General features: G+C 39.6%; 1 protein-coding gene across 1 annotated transcript; it reads left to right on the top strand.

Annotated features, from left to right (window-relative positions):
- The first annotated feature begins 2,961 nt into the window (after nt 1-2,961).
- LOC137736061 (homeobox-leucine zipper protein HAT9-like) lies at nt 2,962-4,482 on the top strand. The gene is made up of 3 exons (XM_088683287.1): nt 2,962-3,425; nt 3,743-3,822; nt 3,921-4,482. Exons 1-3 carry the CDS (start codon nt 3,078-3,080, stop codon nt 4,219-4,221), a joined length of 729 nt encoding a protein of 242 aa, XP_088539413.1. The 5' UTR covers nt 2,962-3,077; the 3' UTR covers nt 4,222-4,482.
- The last annotated feature ends 12,822 nt before the right edge of the window (nt 4,483-17,304 follow it).

Genomic DNA, 17,304 nt, shown 5'->3' with positions numbered 1-17,304 from the left:
GATGTTGATCTGCTTATTCGCCACACTAAGAAGAGATTCTTTTCTTAAACTAATGCATATCCCTAGTGGCGTTACCGGTTCATTACATGTTTGTTACATGTTCAAAATTAACATAACTGTCTAGTAAATGTGTACCATATGGCATCACCGGTTAAATGAGAGTCTCTTCACAATGAGAACCGAGTAATTGCATTAACAAAGAGTGCATGGTTCCACAAAATCAACATCATGAGTATTATCTAGATAGAAATTTCAATGACAGTGAGTAGAAATTGAACTCACAAAAATAGGTATCAAACTCAACAAATTGGCCAAAACCTAAAACTACTAAGACCGAAAAAACATAAAACTATTGTAGTCATATTCACAAATCGTCACCAAATTGGCCAAAACCTAGTTGGTTTCCAAGTTTAAATTGAAGAAATTTTATTTGAATCAATATAATCTCACTCTATAGCTAAGGGTGAATGTACATTGGGACCAAGGTGATCTCAAGATTTCCTAGAGGCCGAGAAATACGCATGTGAAGATCCTCTAGGGACACTCCGAATGTTTGGTATGAACCTCTTTTGTGCCCACGAAATGCTTGATGAAATGTTTGCTGGGCATATCTCAGTAGGTTGCGCCGATAGCACTTGACAAAAGTTCTCGATAATACTCATCAAATTGTTGATATTTGTTAGTCCGTGTGCAATACAGTTCGACTGATGACAACAAGACCATCTAGTATTTGACGAAATTTCTTAGTGAATAAACTGAAGTGTTTTTATTTTTATTTTTTTTAACGCATTTGGTGCTCTGTTTCTATCTAAAAAACCAGGACTCTTAACACTACACTCAACTTAAACGTTAAATGTGAATTGTCTTTTTGCCTTATTGTATAAGGGAAGTGATTTTCACACAGCCTTTTAAGCTTATCACACACCTCTCTTTATTTCAGGTCATCGAATTGAATAAGTTAAATGAAATCTATTGTCAGGATCAAACATGGGTGTGTAAGAGGCTAAAAAGGTGCATGCTTATCATTTTTCTTGTATAATTACCATCAAGTACAAAATTAAATTAACTCAAACTAAAATTATTAAATCCACATCTATCAACCAAACCGTAACCATCACGCAATCTTTCTCACAGGCTAATGTCAAACCATAGTTTAGCTCTGAAATTGAAATTCAAATGTGCAACAGTTGTTGGATAGGTTGTATTTCAAATGTTCACTTGTAAATAGGGATTTGATTTTATTCCTCAAACTGATGCATTCCTATACTATTATAAATATAATGAACCATCACAATTAGTGACGAAGCTAGGAATTCACCGCAATTGTATAAAAAATAGTTTTTAAAAATCGATCATACTTTCATTTATAATTATCCACGACATGTTCTTGTGTATTGAAAACATCGTATCACAATATCATTGTCAATAGAATCAAATACATCTTTTTCAATGTATACAACCAAAATATCATTCAACCATTTATCTCCCATCCTATTACAATGTGGATTCTTCACAATATTCATCAACGAAAAAACTCTTTCAACGAAAGTAGTCGCAATAGGTAAAATCAATGCTAAATTGACGAACAAGTACACCAAGGGATATTGTCTATCCTCTTTATCTCCATCAAATTTTGTGCAAGACTACTAATTCCTTTTAATCTAGAAAAGTCATTATGCAAACGCTGTCAAAATATAATTCATTGTACTCCTACAAATGATGTATATGGAAATTGATGGCTTCAAGGTTGAAACAATTCCATCTGTAAATAAGCTCTTTAGACCTGATCTCTAATAATTAAATCATATGATGATATCTGAAGTTGAAGCCCAGAAGATTTGTTAGTATACTTTTTATGCCACTTCGATTTGAACTTTCATAAATATTCGTTGTTGAGGGTTTAGGAGTATCTTCTATTGGTTTTCTCTTAAAATACCTCTCCATAACTATTTAAATAATACAAAGGAAAAAGAGTCAATATAATACAAGTTTGATCAAATAAACAACCACGGACTCAATCAAAACAAAATGCAATTAAAAAAGAACTTACTTCGGCACTTCAGTCTTCAGTTCATTATCATTTTTATATAAAGTCAAATATTCAAGCCATCTAAATTGAATGATCATAAACCACATAAAGCCAATTCCCAATTACTACATATAAATCCAATTGAAAAGTTCCAGCAAAGAGTCAAAACTGCATTAACTAATGGAATTGAATGAAACTCTAAAAACTCCAATAAATTTAAGATGAGAAAAATACCGATGTTTAGGAATTTGGGATTGCCTGATACACTTTTTTGTCCTTATCATTCGGAAAGCTCAGTCCCACACTCTGACTTCAATGATGGGAACAACCCCTACGTCCCGGCGCTCTAATGAATAATAGTTCTTTCTCTTACTATATTTAGAATAGTGGTCGATTCCTCGGGAGTTACATTCGTAACTTAATGTTATGTTCAGGCGGGGTGCCTATCATAAGATTTATGGGCACTATCTAATAGTAAGAAGTACAAAAAAAGAAACATGAATAATGTACCCCAAAATGACGATACTTACCACGACCGTTACATGTATTTACAATCAAGGTGTGCCTGATCAAACTTGAACAATGGAGAAACTTGGAATTGGGATTGAGGAACATCATTCAGCAAATTATTGGATATGAATTCTTTTAATTTGTTTTGTATGAGTGGACATCGGTTTAAGAAGAAAGAGTCAAAGAAAAGACTAGATAATGTTGTGATGGGGAAAGTCAACTTTATGGATGAGAAAAAAATGCTAGCTCAAGAAAAATCATTAACCCATGGAATTCTTGAAGGAAAACATATGGCATTAAAGAAGGTTTTGGTTTCCTAAAAGGAGTCAAAATTTTAACGTCTTCCTTTACTCTTTCTACTCTACTTTTCATTAGTACATTAAAACGGGTTATTTGGTGTAAGTAATTTCTCAATCAAAATTATTATGACTAATAACTGATTAAGACTCAACCACCAAAATAAAATCTCCATCAAATCCCTCTTATCCCCCACCTTTCCCATTTCACAATTATATTCATCTCTCTCTCTCTCTCAAACATGGATGGTGATGAAGGAGCATGCAACACAGAGCTCCAACTAGGGCTTGGTGTGTGTGAATATGCTTCAAGGCAAGAGAAGAAGGATAATCCTTCGGTTTGCTTGGACCTATCATTTGCGCTTTGCCCGAAGAAGGAGGTTCCTAGTTCGGACGATCACATCGCAAATGGATCAAGTTTGAAGACGATGGATGAAGATGAAGATAGTTATGAGAGAAGCACTGAGCACACCAATATAAAGGGTGTAATCATGAACAACAAAAACGTTGTGAGAAAGAAGCTGAGGCTCACAAAAGAGCAATCCACCTTGCTTGAAGAGAGCTTCAATCGGCATAGCACCCTTAATCTGGTATTATATAAATCTTTAATCTGATTTAGCCATGTTTTAGATTTATTTATTTATTTATTTATTATAGAAGCGATGTTCTTGTTTAAATTCATCTAAATTGCAAAGAGGGGGACTCAAACTCTGAGTGCATAAGGGGGATCGAGCAGTTCTATTACAATTTTGAATTTCAAACTCGTTCTCCCTCATGAATATTGGTTCCTCAGTATGACATAACGGTTGATGAAAAGATAAAGATGAGAAATTGTGAAGGCTTGCTTTGTCAAGAATTATTTTACTTATTTAATTACCATTTAGTTTGTTTGATTTATATTATGTAGGCCCAGAAACAGTCACTTGCTGAGCAATTGAATCTGAAGCCAAGACAAGTTGAAGTTTGGTTTCAGAACAGAAGAGCAAGGTGACTCATAAATAGAAATTATTCTTGTACCAAACAGTTTGACATGTTATATATGTTCTCAAAAGGCGACACATAAACTGATGTGCATGCATCCGCAGGACAAAGTTGAAGCAAACAGAAGTAGACTGTGAGTTCTTAAAGAAATGCTGTGAAAGTCTCAGCATCGAGAATCGGAGGTTGAAGCAAGAATTGCAGGAGCTGAAATCATTAAACGGCGACGGGACATCACCATTGTACATTCAGATTCCAAAGGCTACAATGCTTACAATATGCCCATCTTGTGAGAAAATGGTAACAGCTCATCATAATAACCAAGCAGCTGCAAAGAAAGCAGAAAATCTCAATGTGGTACGAAGGAGCAGTAATAAATTGCAGGGTGGCTCTGACGGTACAATTTAACTACAGAGATTGGATGGTATAAGCTTCATAGCTATAACCACAGCCAATATATATATAGGTACAACAAGCAATGAAGTATTGATGATATGATTCATGTAAATCAATCAACAACTAGCCACATGACTAAAATGATTTATATGCGTCACAATGAGGGGTCCAAGTGTCCTACTAATTATAGAAAAGCATAGGGCAGCTAGAAAAAAAAAAGTTAATGTTGTATTTATCATTTCCTTCACAAGGATTTATTTGATTTGACCCAAATGTTTTTTTATCTACCTGCACCTTTGCTTTACTATTTGTACTCTCTTTTGTTTGAAAATGTTTCTTTAAAAGCACTTATTTTAGAAATGCATCGAATTTTATAATAGAAATGCAAATAAAGTATTTGCATTTTTATTCTAAAGCAAAGCACTTCAAGTTACTTTGTAATCTAGAAGTACTTTGAACTTTTTCTGCAACATTATCATAAACGTTTTTGGTGGTCTAAAAATGATTTTAGTTATTTTAAAAACATTTTGGATATGTTGAATAATTTTTTTTTTCATTTGGTTCAATTTTGGGAAAAAAAAAAACTTGCAAGGTGAATTTTGGGAAAAAAACTTTTACATAATATACATGATTAAAATATTTCACTAAATGATAAAACTTTTTACCGAATTCTTATAAAAATGTTTACATCTTTTGCAATAACATTGAATAGAAATTTGTAAAAAAAACATACACCATCTACTATCATTTATATTAGTTTATTCACATTAAGTTGGAAGTTATAAAACCATATACAAAGATTATGAAAATGATGTCCCCACATCAAATATATCATGCTTTTTTTTTTTTTTTTTGGGTCAAATGAAAACTTCATTAAAGACCCAAAGAGGGACAACAAGTACAAATAAAGGCTATGATAGCCCAAAGGCAGAACCCAGAATAAAAAGAAGAGTGCAGTCGATACAAACTAAGCAGTAGCGAAATACGGCCTAGACAATCAGACAAACACTACTGAACATCACTCAGTGAAACAAAAGAGGTAGAGGCTAATAGTGATACCACTATCAAACCTCAATCAAAAGATGGCAGAGGACATGGAAGCCCATCCCAAGATAGCACCATAACTAGTAAGGGAGGGGGCAAAATTGCCCACAAGAGATTGCTCACTTTCAAATCAGTTAAAGATGTAGCCACATGAGCTGCTTGGTTGGCCGTTCTTGGAACCCAGTTCCACTAAACAAAAGCAAAGGAAGCCACTGCCCGACAAATTTCATCGATAATTCGATATAGACACTATTGGTTGCGAAGGTTTGGTTTCCGCAAGCAATCAATGACCTTGGAAGAATCGCTTTCAATGATGATATGATTGAAGCATTTTGCTTTGGCAAATTTCAAACCCCCAAGAACAGCCTCTACTTCGGCGGCATCGGACGAGGATCGATGTGAGTGTAAAGAAGCACCACCTAAAAATGTACCGTTGTGATCGCGTGCAATAATCCCTGCACATGCTTTACTTGTAGCTTGATTCCATGCACCGTCGACATTAATTTTAATAAGAGGCCATTGACAAGCTTGCCAAGAAAGAGTTCTTTGTACTGCAGAATTTGCATGTGGCTGACGACAACGATAGATGTTACTACAGTTCGATACTAAATTGAGAATGCGATGCAAGATAGTAGCAGGTTTGGGGGATTTATCATTGAACAAAGCAAAGCACCGTTCCTTCCAAATTTCCCAGCAAGCAACAACAAGGTAAGAAAGTAGGAGAGTGCGTTGTGTAGTGTTGGTTGTAACTACTTTTGCCATTGAGAATAGCTAGCAATCAAATGATGTAATTTGATGAGAGTTTGGCTTGCAATTAATTGGTAGGCCAAACCACACACACTGTACCCACGAGCATAGAAGAAGCAAATGCTCAATCGATTCATCTTTATCCTTGCAGAAAGGGCAAATTGGATTCACATGTAGATGCTTACAAAAAAGATTAAATCTGCTAGGAAGAGCATTGTTTAAAGCACGCCAAATAAAATTGAGAACTTTAGGAATTGTCTTTATCTCCCACAAAATCTTCTAGACCTCATTATCAATCAAGTGAGAACAAGATATAGTGGTAGTCACAGAGACTTTTTTTCTTTTTCTTTTTTTGGTAATAGTGCCCAATTATATCCACTCTTTACCGTATAGACACCATCATTGTTCCGAGGCTGGAAAAGAGAATCATGATCATGAGTATTGTACAGTGGGATAGATTTGATAAGAGCAATGTCGTGTGAAGATAAAATATTAGAGATTGAGTCCAGTCTCCAAATAGCAGTGTTCACATTAATCAAAGAATTGGCCCAAGAATCAACTGCAGAGGTAGAGGGCTGGTGCATTCCAAGGTAGGAAGCTAATTATCTTGCTAGATTTTGATTGATTTACCATTCCTTACATGCCATTTAGCTCATTCAAGAATAATTCTTCTGCCTTCAAGTAAACTAGACTAAGTCCAAGAAGGGCGAGCTTCTCTTGTAGCTTTTAGGAAATCACACTTGGAAAGTACTTAGCCTTAAGAACACGAACCCAAAAGGCATCTGGATTTTCCATCATTCTCTAGCATTGTTTTGCAAGAAGATAGATGCTAAAGTTTTCAAGCTCCCTAAACCCCATTCCCCCCTCATTCTTAGTGCCGCAAAGATACTTCTAGCTTTTCCAATGAATACGATTTCCTTTCTCAGATTCACCCCACCAAAATCTCCCAAGATCCTTATTGAAAGAATTGCAAGTGGCAGTGGGAAACTTGAAGCAAGTCATAGGATACTAGGAACCGCTAAAGCTACTAACTTCAGAAGGATTTCCCTACCTGCCATAGTGAGTGAACTTGCTTTCCAACCTTGAATCTTGTTCAAGATTCGATCTTTGACGTAGACGAGAGCGTCATGTTTAGACTTTCCCTATATTGCTGGTAGACCCAAATACTTCCCTGGGTCTATAGAGACAGGGATTTTGAGAATTGCGCAAACTTGATTTACTAATGGGAATGGAGTATTTGGGCTTAAGAAGATAGATGACTTATCATAATTTATGCTTTGTCCAGATGCTAGGCAATATTCCTAAAAAATTGTCATCAGTCTACTACAATTCGTCTTAGTGACTCATATGAAGAAGAGAGAGTCGTTGGCAAATAAAAGATGTGACAAAGTAGGCCCTCCTCTAAAGATTTTTATACCCTGCAAAAAATGATTATTAGTGTCACAAAAAAAGTTTTGGGATAAAACTTCGCTAATTAGAAGGAAGAGATAAGGGGAAAGAGGGTCACCTTGCCTTAATCCTCTAGTAGGATAGAAATATGGCCCTGGCTTTCCATTGATCACTACAGAGAAAGAAACCGTTGTGACACACAACATGACCAACCGTATCCAACGATCATCAAAGCCCATCCTTCTCATAATGGCTTCCATCCCATTCAACCCGATCATAAGTTTTATTCATGTCTAACTTAAGACCAAGCTCACAAACTTCACTTTTTTTTCTTCATCTTTAAATAGTGGAAAGCTTCATGGACAATGAGAATATTATATTGTATTTGTCTGTTACGGATAAAAGCATTTTGATGATAAGAGATAATATTGGGGAGGATTGCTTTGAGTCGGTTAGCTAGGATCTTGGAAATGATTTTATACGAATTGTTACAAAGGCTAATGGGTATATACTGTGAAGTGGATTCGGGGTTTGGGACTTTGGGAATGAGGGTTATGTGGGTTTGATTGAGTTGTTGTAACATCACTCGACCCTTGTGAAACTCCGTGGCTGTATCCATAATAGTGTCATTGATTGTTTCCCAAAACTTGTGGTAAAAGAGACTAGGAAAACCATTTGGCTCGAAGCTTTCAAGGACCCCAATTGAAAAGCAGCTTCAAGGACCTCTTCTATGGAGAACGGAGAGCAAAGAGTGGAGTTCATAGCATGAGTAATGGTGGGTTGCATATGGGAGATGACCTTCCCCAGGGTCTAACCCCACTTGTAGAGAATAAGTTCATATAATAATTCTGAAAAGCCTTTCTGATAGCTAAATCATTATCTACCCCACACGCTCTCATCATCCAAAATTTTTACAATGCAGTTTCGACCCCTTCTCATAACTGTGGATAAGTGAAAGAATTTGGTGTTGCCATCACCATCTTTTAGCTAATTTATTCTAGATCTCTGTTTCTAGTACAATTCCTCCCTCTTCCACAACTCAGTGAGGTTGGCGTTAATATCAAACTCACGTTGGTTGCAAGAGTCATTACTATCTTGAATATCAGATAACTCCACTAGGAGCTCTCTAATTTTAACCGAGTTGTTCAGAAATTTCTCCTTACTCCAAGTGATGAGGTAACGCTTACAATGCCCAAGACTAGATTGCTACTTTGTGTGACCCAAGACTTCTCTACCTTTGTCCCATCCTTGTTTAACAACATCACCACAATCTGGTTCAGTGGCCCAAGAAGACTCAAACTTAAAGCTTTTTGGACTTTCCTATCTTGGGCATAAGGTAGAGTATGACAAGGTAATGATCAGACCAAATTATGGGTCTATGAATAACATAAGTGCAAGGCCTACACTCCACCCACTTATCATTAACCAAGGCTGGGTCAAGTCTTTCTTGTAAAACAATGGACCCATCCTCAATCTTGACCCAAGTGAAGCTTGGTCCTTTACAACCAATATCAATCAAGCAATTAGAGTCCATAAAATTACGCTAGTGTCTGACCCTCGTAATAGACCATGGAGTCCCACCCTTTTTTTCATGAGCCCATAGTAACTTGTTGAAGTCTCCTGCATAAATCCAAGGACAATCATTCCCATTACCAAGTGTCATAGCGTTTTCCCAAAAAGGCAGCTTCTCATCTCTATAAGGAGGACCATAAACAAAGAATGCACGGAAGAGTAAATTTTCATTCTTAAAATGAATAAAGGTGTCAATCAAATTCTTGGATGATGAGACAATTTGTACATTAGCACAGGGTTCCACCATAAACACAGCCCACCAGCGATACCATATGGCTCAACATTGATACCAAATGGTATCCACATTGTTTTCTCAATTGGTTCATGCTGCGACTTTTTTGCTTGGTTTCCATTAGAAAAATCACAGAGGGAGTGTGAGAGCGAACCATCTCTTGTAGAGTTTGGGCTGTCAAGGCATTCTCTAACCCTTGACAGTTCCAACATATTATACTCATCTGATCCGTGTGGCTGCATAAGGCTAGCCACCATAGCCCATGAGGTGGGTCAACTCCTCCTTACCCAAGCTATTCATCCTACTTTCCACTTTTTGTAGTTGTTCCAAGGCAGTAACCATTATCTCAGTCAAATTTCCCTCATTATGGACACCTTCCACTTCGCCCTTTTTGCGATGTAAAGTTTTCAATGGTGTTTTACTGTTGTTGCTCCCATGAAATCCTCGACCTCTCCCACGTGCTGCTTGGTTTGAGAGTCTTAGAGGACACGAGACTGTAAACATTGAAATTTCAGTGAAATGAATGTTGACCAATGCATTAAAATTTCAACGTTCACGTGTCACATAAATTTCACACGCAGCGTGTGACTTAACAAAAATCGAAAAAGTCATAAAAAAGATACGTGTCAATACCTGATAGAAATGATTTATTTTATCTGATTATTATATTCAAAATGATGCCTTGAAAAAATTCTATAAATAGAAGGCCAAGCCTTTCATTTCATTCCACGAATTCACATATACATTTCTCTATTCCCAAATTGGAAGAGAATTCCCCAAATCCTAGAAGCTATGAAACTCTAAAGCTTTCAAGCATCCAACCTTCTAAATTTCCAAGAATCCCGAAGGATAAAAAAAGCTCTCTTTGTTCTTTGTCAAATCTTTGAAGAAATCCACACAACTGTTCATTAAGATCAAGCCCAAATGCCCTTGAAGAAATCCACACAACTGTTCATCAAGATCAAGCCCCGAAGGCCCTTGAAGATTCGTTCATCCTTGTTCATCCTAAGATCAAGCACCGACGACCCTTTGGATCAACAACATCAATAGATCCGCACCACTGTTCATTCCTAGACCAAGCACCGACGACCATTTGGATCAACAACCTATCCACAGATCTACACTTTACGAAGATAGAATCAGAGGATCAAATTGTAAAAGAGATTGTATCCCCAAAATTAATACAAAATATTATTTGGTACACATGTTCTTGTCTCATTCATCGCAGGAATATTCGTGTTTACAAATTTGGCACGCCCAGTGGGACTATCTCTGCCTCTCATCTTTATCTTTAAATTCGCAAAACAAAAAAGCAAATTTGGCATCAAGAAAGGATTAAGTTGTTCATGCAACCAAAGCTAAGAACAAGAACATCCTCGCCACAAGTAGTGACACTTCGGGCATCACCACCTAAAGCAAGGTTAGTGCTTTCTCTGCCGCAGCTTCCATCATTGCATTAACTCTGCCGAAGGAACAAGAGCACCTGAGGCACAAGCTAGTGATCACCCTGGTGTTGCTAAGGGCACCAAGATAGGAAAGCTCGAGGAAGTACTCAGAGTCCTTACTTTCTGATGCCAACTCGAGCAGCAGCTCAGCCATGTAAGTCATCACCACAGGAGCGACTTTAATTGAGGAGCAACTTGCTCAAATGAATGAAGCGATCACAAAACTCACACGAATTGTGGAGGAGAAAAACTTGTAAATCGCCATAGACGACATGAAAGTCGACTTAAAGGTTGATCCACTAAAGAAAGAAGTCGACGAAAAAGAGGAGCCTCCGATGGAGAAAGTCGAAGAGAAGCTGGAGCAAGACCAAGCAGCAGCGTTCATAATATCTCATTCTATCCAACTGCTGCAGAAGATGATTGCCAACACCATCAAGGCGTAGTACAAAGGGAGCTCATATACCTCCGTGTTGTACTCAAAGGCCTACTCTAAGAAGATTGACGCCCTGAAGATGTTGAGGGGTTATGAACCACCAAAGTTCATGGAAATTGACGCCCTGAAGCAGCATGTCGCCTATTTCGTTAAAACTTGCAACAACACGGGGACAGAAGGAAATTACCTCGCAAAGCAGTTTGTCCGTGTTTTGAAAGGGAATGCTTTTGATTGGTACACAGACCTAGAGCCTGAATCTATCAACAGTTGGGAACAATTGGAGCGGGAATTCCTCAGCCGTTTCTACAACACTCGTCGCACTGTAAGCATGCTGGAGCTGACAAGCACGAAGTAATGAAAGGACGAGCCAGTCGTGGACTACATCAACCGATAACGCACTCTAAGCCTCGACTGCAAAGACAAGCTCTCAGAGATCTCCTTGATTGAGATGTGTGTCCATGGCATGCAATGGTGGTTACACTACATCTTTCAAGGCATCAATCCACGAACCTTCAAAGAGTTAGCCACCCACGCCCACGACATTGATTTGAGTATTGCCCATCATAGAAAAAATGAGCCAATCTCCGATTTCAAGAAGGATAAGGTATTTGCACCGAAGGTGGACAATCATGGGAATAAGCTTGCCAAGGAAGCTTTTACTATTAACACTACCCCCATTAAAACCTCATCTGCAACCGTCAAGATCTCCCCAAGAACAAAGCGAAGGAGATGAAGAGAGATGAGCCTTCTCGTATCCAAGACAAGTACAAAAACACCTTGAGGGAGCTGGAGCAAAAGACATACACTTTTCCTAACTCAGGTGTAGCTGCCATGTTAGATGACTTACTAGAAAAGAAGGTGATCAAGTTACCGGAATGCAAGTGCCCCAAAGAGATGAATCTCGTTAACGATCCCAGGTATTGCAAGGACCATCATATCGTAAGTTATCCCATTAGCAAGTGCTTCATCCTCAAAGAGCTCATCATGAAGCTGACATATTAAGGGCGAATCAAACTCGACATAGAAGACACAACCGTAATGCACACTACTGTGATCGTGTTTGGATCTTTTGATCCCGTTCATCTCCAAATGATGCATGACCATTCCCGTCAATGCTCAAGCTACATGGCACATTCTGCACAACCATCGCTGTGGGCAAGTGACCTAAATGCACTTACCAACGATGAAGAAGGATGAACATTGGTGACCTACAAAAAGACAAGGAAGCCAAAACCACAAGTTATACTAGCCAAAGGTGGAACAAGGAGGAAATCATCACCGCCACCATAACAGGAAGCCTAAAGGAAAAGTAAGAGCTGCTAAGCCAACATACAGTGGGGAACCTATGGAGCAAGAGCCACACATTCCTGTATTTTGGCACGAGTATTTCCCGAAGGACTTCTTCCAACAGTGCACTACCATTGCCAGTCACATGGTTGAAGTGGAGATGGAAGAGCCCTTAAAAGAGAAAGTTATCGCCATTGAGGAAGAAAAGACCTTCACGCCTAAAGAAGGTTTGCCAACACACTTTAGCATTGAGGAAGCACTACAATTGCCAAAGAAGATGCGAAGAGCACTAATAGCAGTCTTGCCAAGTCCTAACGACCATGAGCTGCAAGAAAGCAAGGATAAAGGCTTAAAACTTCGACGACATAAGTATGCCACATGTTATGTTGCCTAGCACATAATCCACTTCACCGACGAAGACTTGCTGCTAGGATCCAAGCCTCACAACTGTCCTCTCTTCGTCTTTGGGTACGTAAAGGAGCACAAAGTCAACCGTATGCTTGTGGATGGTGGATCGGCCATAAACATCATGCCAAAGTCAATAATGACCACAATTGGCATCAAGGTGGATGAACTATCCCTAAGCCGTCTACTAATCCAAGGTTTTAATCAAGGAGGACAAAAAACGATGGGCATGATCTGAGTGGAGATGACCATTGGTGAACTCAAATTAAGCACAATTTTCCACGTGATTGATGCAAGAACTTCCTAAAGCTTACTTTTAGGAAGGCCTTGGATCCACAAAAATGGAGTAGTGTCATCCACCCTCCACCAATGCCTAAAATTGTACCGAGGAGGAGTGAAGGTGATCCAAGGCGATACCAAGCCATTCACCGAAGCTTAATCATACTTCGCAGACGCCAAGTTCTACATGGAGGAAAACATGGTGCCCAAAGCTCTTCCAAAAGAGCTTAAATCCACGCGCAATGCAGAAAATATTCAATGACATGCTACACAAAAACGTAGAATGTTACATAGATGATGTGGTGGTCAAGACATAGAAAAGATTAGATCACTTGAAGGATTTGCGAATAGTGTTTGAAAGGCTGCGAAAATACAACCTTAAGATAAACTCGTTAAAGTGTACATTTGGCATCACCTCTAGAAAGTTCCTCGGCTTCATTATTAAGCACCATGGCATTGAAGTGGACCAATTAAAGATCAAGGCCATTCAAAGCATGCCTGAGCCAAGAAACCTACATAAGCTAAAAAGTCTACAAGGACGGTTAACCTTTATCAGACTCTTCATCTCTATCCTTACAAGGCATTGTCAACCATTCGGCCAACTCATGAAGAAGGATCTTCCGTTCATATAAGATGAAGCATGCCAGAATGCTTTTCATATTGTACATCGTCGCTCAGGAAAGTTCAATTGGAGCACTCTTGGCACAAGAAATTGAATCCCAAAAAGAATGAGTGCTTTACTACCTCAGTCGAACTCTCACCGGTGTTGAGTTGAACTACTCCCTAATAGAAAAGATGTGCCTTGCCCTGGTGTTCGTCATCCAGAAGCTCAGGCATTACATGCATGTTTACACCATCCACCTGGTTGCTAAAGCTGACCCTGTCAAATACGTCATGTCCAAACCAATCTTGATAGGGCGACTTGCTAAATGGGCATTGCTTCTTAATCAGTATGAGATCATCTACGTCCTAGCTAAGGCCGTCAAGGGACAAGCGTTAACAGACTTCTTTGTCGATCACCCAATCCCAGCTAATTGGAAAATCTCAGACAACTTGCTTGACGGGGAGGTGTTCAACATCGACATTTTCCTCGACATGGATGATGTTCTTCGATGGATCTGCACTAGCAGACAGAGCCGGGCATGAGTAGTATTCATGTCGCCACAAAGGCAAATACTACCTTATTCTTTCCAACTAAGCGAACTATGCTCCAACAACGTCATTGAGTACTAAGTACTGATCATTGGGCTTTAAATGGCGATCAACGTGGAAATCACAGCCATTGAGGTCTATGGCGACTCCAAGCTTATAATCAATCAACTCTTAACTGAATATGAGGTGAAGAAAGATGATCTCACCCCATACTTTCGGCTGGCAACTTAACTGCTACAAAAGTTCGAGGCCGTGACACTAGAACATATGCTAGGAAAAGAAAATCAAATGACAGATGCTCTTGCCAACCTAGCCTCGAGTATGACACTAGAAGAAGACGAAGATGCACACGTGCCAGTTTTCCAAATATGGGTGATCCCCCTTGTCATTCAAATGCTACTAGATGATGCAAACGTCATCTCAGTACTTCCGGTCGACACTGAAGAGTGGAGACGGCCGCTAATCGATTACTTGGAGCATGGAAAGTTTCCAAATGATCCTAGACACTGCTCTGAAATACGACGACGAGCACCTCACTTCCTTTACTACAAAGGAACACTCTACCGATGCTTTTCTGAAGAAGTGCTCCTGAGATACCTAGGTGAGGAAGAAGCCAATCAAGCCATGGAAGAAGCACACTTAGGTGTGTTCGGGGCGCATCAGTCTGGGCTGAAGCTCATTTCCAAGTCAAAAGAATGGGTTACTACTGGCTAAGCATGGTGAAGGATTGCCTGGAACATGCCAAAAGGTGCCAAGCTTACGAATTCCACGCCAATTTCATACATTAACCTCTTGAACCATTACACCCGCTTTATGGCTGTTCGATGCATGAGGATTGGACGTCGTATGACCAATTATGCCAAAGTCATACGTAGGAAAAGCTTACATCCTAGCTGCAACAGATTATATCATCCGTTTCATCAAGGAGGAAACTGTTATCCGTTTCATCAAGGAGTATATCATCCACCGATATGGTGTGCCTCGCTACATTATCACTGACAAAGGAAAACAGTTCTCTAACCGACTCGTGGACGAGCTCTGGGAGAAAAACAAGTTCAAGAAGCATAAGTCTTCCATATATCATGCTCTGGCCAATGGTTTTGTAGAAGCATTCAACAAAACATTGTGCAACCTCCTGAAGAAGGTGATTGGCCGACTAAAGAGAGCCTGGCACTAAAGAATAAGCGAAGCACTTTAGGCATATAGGATGACACATAGGACTCCTACCCAAGCTACGCCTTATTCTATTGTATATAGCGTGGAAGCTGTTCTACCGCTCAAAAGTCAAATCCCCTTACTAATGTGGCTATATAAGAAGGATTGACTGATGAAAAGAATGCAAAGTTGCACCTTCAAGAGCTGGAAGCATTGGATGAGAGAGTGCTCGAAGCTCAGAAGTATTTGGAGTGTTATCAAGCATGACTCTCCAAGGCTTTCAACAAGAAAGTTCGCCCTCGTTATTTTCAAGAGGGAGATCTCGTCCTTGCATTGTGTAGGCCTATCATCACAACTCACAAAACAAAAAGTAAATTCACATCAAAATGGGATAGACCTTACGTAATACAAGAAGTCTACACCAACGACACCTATTTAATTATAGTGGAAGACGGCTTGAAGATCGGCCCCATCAATGGTAGATTCTTAAAACATTCAGCAAAAGCTTTAGGATCATTAGTAAGTCCAAGTGGGTCAAAGGCACCTTCTGGGTTCCTATATAGGCTTGAAGGACAATGTAGGTGGCTGGGCACGAGGTCCAAAGCTTGCTGGATGAACTACGGGATAAGGACGAGCCATGCCACGCGGACGGAGATGGTCGACGTTGTGGCATCGTTCGTGAGGAATTGGGAGGAGCAAAAGGTGGAGAAAAAGCAGCAAACGAGCAGGGTTTGAGCTTCGAGCTTGGAGGTTCAACCTTGTAAAGATGCAAAGTCAAGAACGGAGCAACCCGACCAAACTGACTCAATTCCGGCAACAGAGCTTGTAGGTTTTCTGGTGAGAGATGGAGAAAGAGCGAAGGAATGACGTGCATGATGTGGGCATGTTTCTTCTTTCTAAGGGCTGCAAAGATCTACAGTCAGTGAGACTTTGTGGGTTCTCAAAAGTCAGTGACCGCTGTCAAACGACTAGTCGGTTGTGAAGATCGACGCTCTGTGCTACCTCCAAGCTCTTCCATGGTTGACTAATCGTCTTTTTCCTCCACAGCTGCAACAAATCCAAGCTTTTCCATGGCCACCTAGTTGTCTTCCTCCCTCCATTGAAGGGGCAGCACCAGCACTACGCCAGTATCTTGAAGCTCCTCACCGCTGTTAACAATCTCAAGCTCGTTACTCTGGCTACCATGATCCAAATTGACGAAGAACTTCAGTGATTGCTGTCAAGCGACTAGTTGGTTGGGAAGATCAATACTCTGCGCTACTTTAAGCTCGTCATTCTGGCCATCATGATCAAAATCAGCGAAGAGCTTCAGTGACAGCTGCCAGACGACTAGTCAGTCATGAAGCTCGACGCCTTACATTCTGCCTTAAGCTCTAGCTGCTTTTGAACCTCCGCCATGGCTGCTGCCTTTGAATATGATTAACAAACCAAAGTTTGTCAACTCATATCTACTTGCCTCTGCTGTTGCCTTTGAATGTGATTAACAAAACCAAACTTTGTCAACTCACACCTATTTGCCTTCTTGCTCCGTTCCTAGCTTCTCGCTGCTTCAAGCTCTTCTGCATTTCTTTCCTACACCATGAGGAGGATATATAGAAAAGAAAGGGAAAGTGTTGGTCGACAAAAAAATAAACAATAAATATATATATATATATATATGTTTTTGTGTGTGTGTGTGTGTGTGTGTGTGTGTGCGTGTGTGTATAAAGGTTTCACGAATGGTGCACGACACCATGTGAAGGGTTCTAGGTGGGATTAAGCTGCAGGACAAAGGCACATGTTTAAAAGTGACCCCTCAACACATTTGACGTGAGTTCTCGAATGCCAATTCAAAGGTGGAGCTCACATTTTTCTAAAGTGGAATGATACCTTATGCAAATTCAAGCACCCACCCAGGAACCTAACCGTGCTATCGTCAAGCCACTCACAATTGCATGCTACTATTGAAAGGTCAA

This window comes from Pyrus communis, chromosome 13 (assembly GCF_041283825.1).
Source record: "Pyrus communis isolate YQ-2024b chromosome 13, ASM4128382v1, whole genome shotgun sequence".
NCBI lineage: Eukaryota > Viridiplantae > Streptophyta > Magnoliopsida > Rosales > Rosaceae > Pyrus > Pyrus communis.
This window is presented reverse-complemented; position numbering and strand designations above follow the sequence as displayed.

What these genes read in the sequence shown, in the direction of transcription:
- LOC137736061 (XM_088683287.1), top strand. Translation starts at nt 3,078, where the DNA reads ATGGATGGTGATGAAGGAGCATGCAACACAGAGCTCCAACTAGGGCTT. An exon ending in GGCATAGCACCCTTAATCTG is followed by an intron (nt 3,426 to 3,742) that starts GTATTATATAAA and finishes TATATTATGTAG; the next exon opens with GCCCAGAAACAGTCACTTGC. An exon ending in TTTCAGAACAGAAGAGCAAG is followed by an intron (nt 3,823 to 3,920) that starts GTGACTCATAAA and finishes ATGCATCCGCAG; the next exon opens with GACAAAGTTGAAGCAAACAG.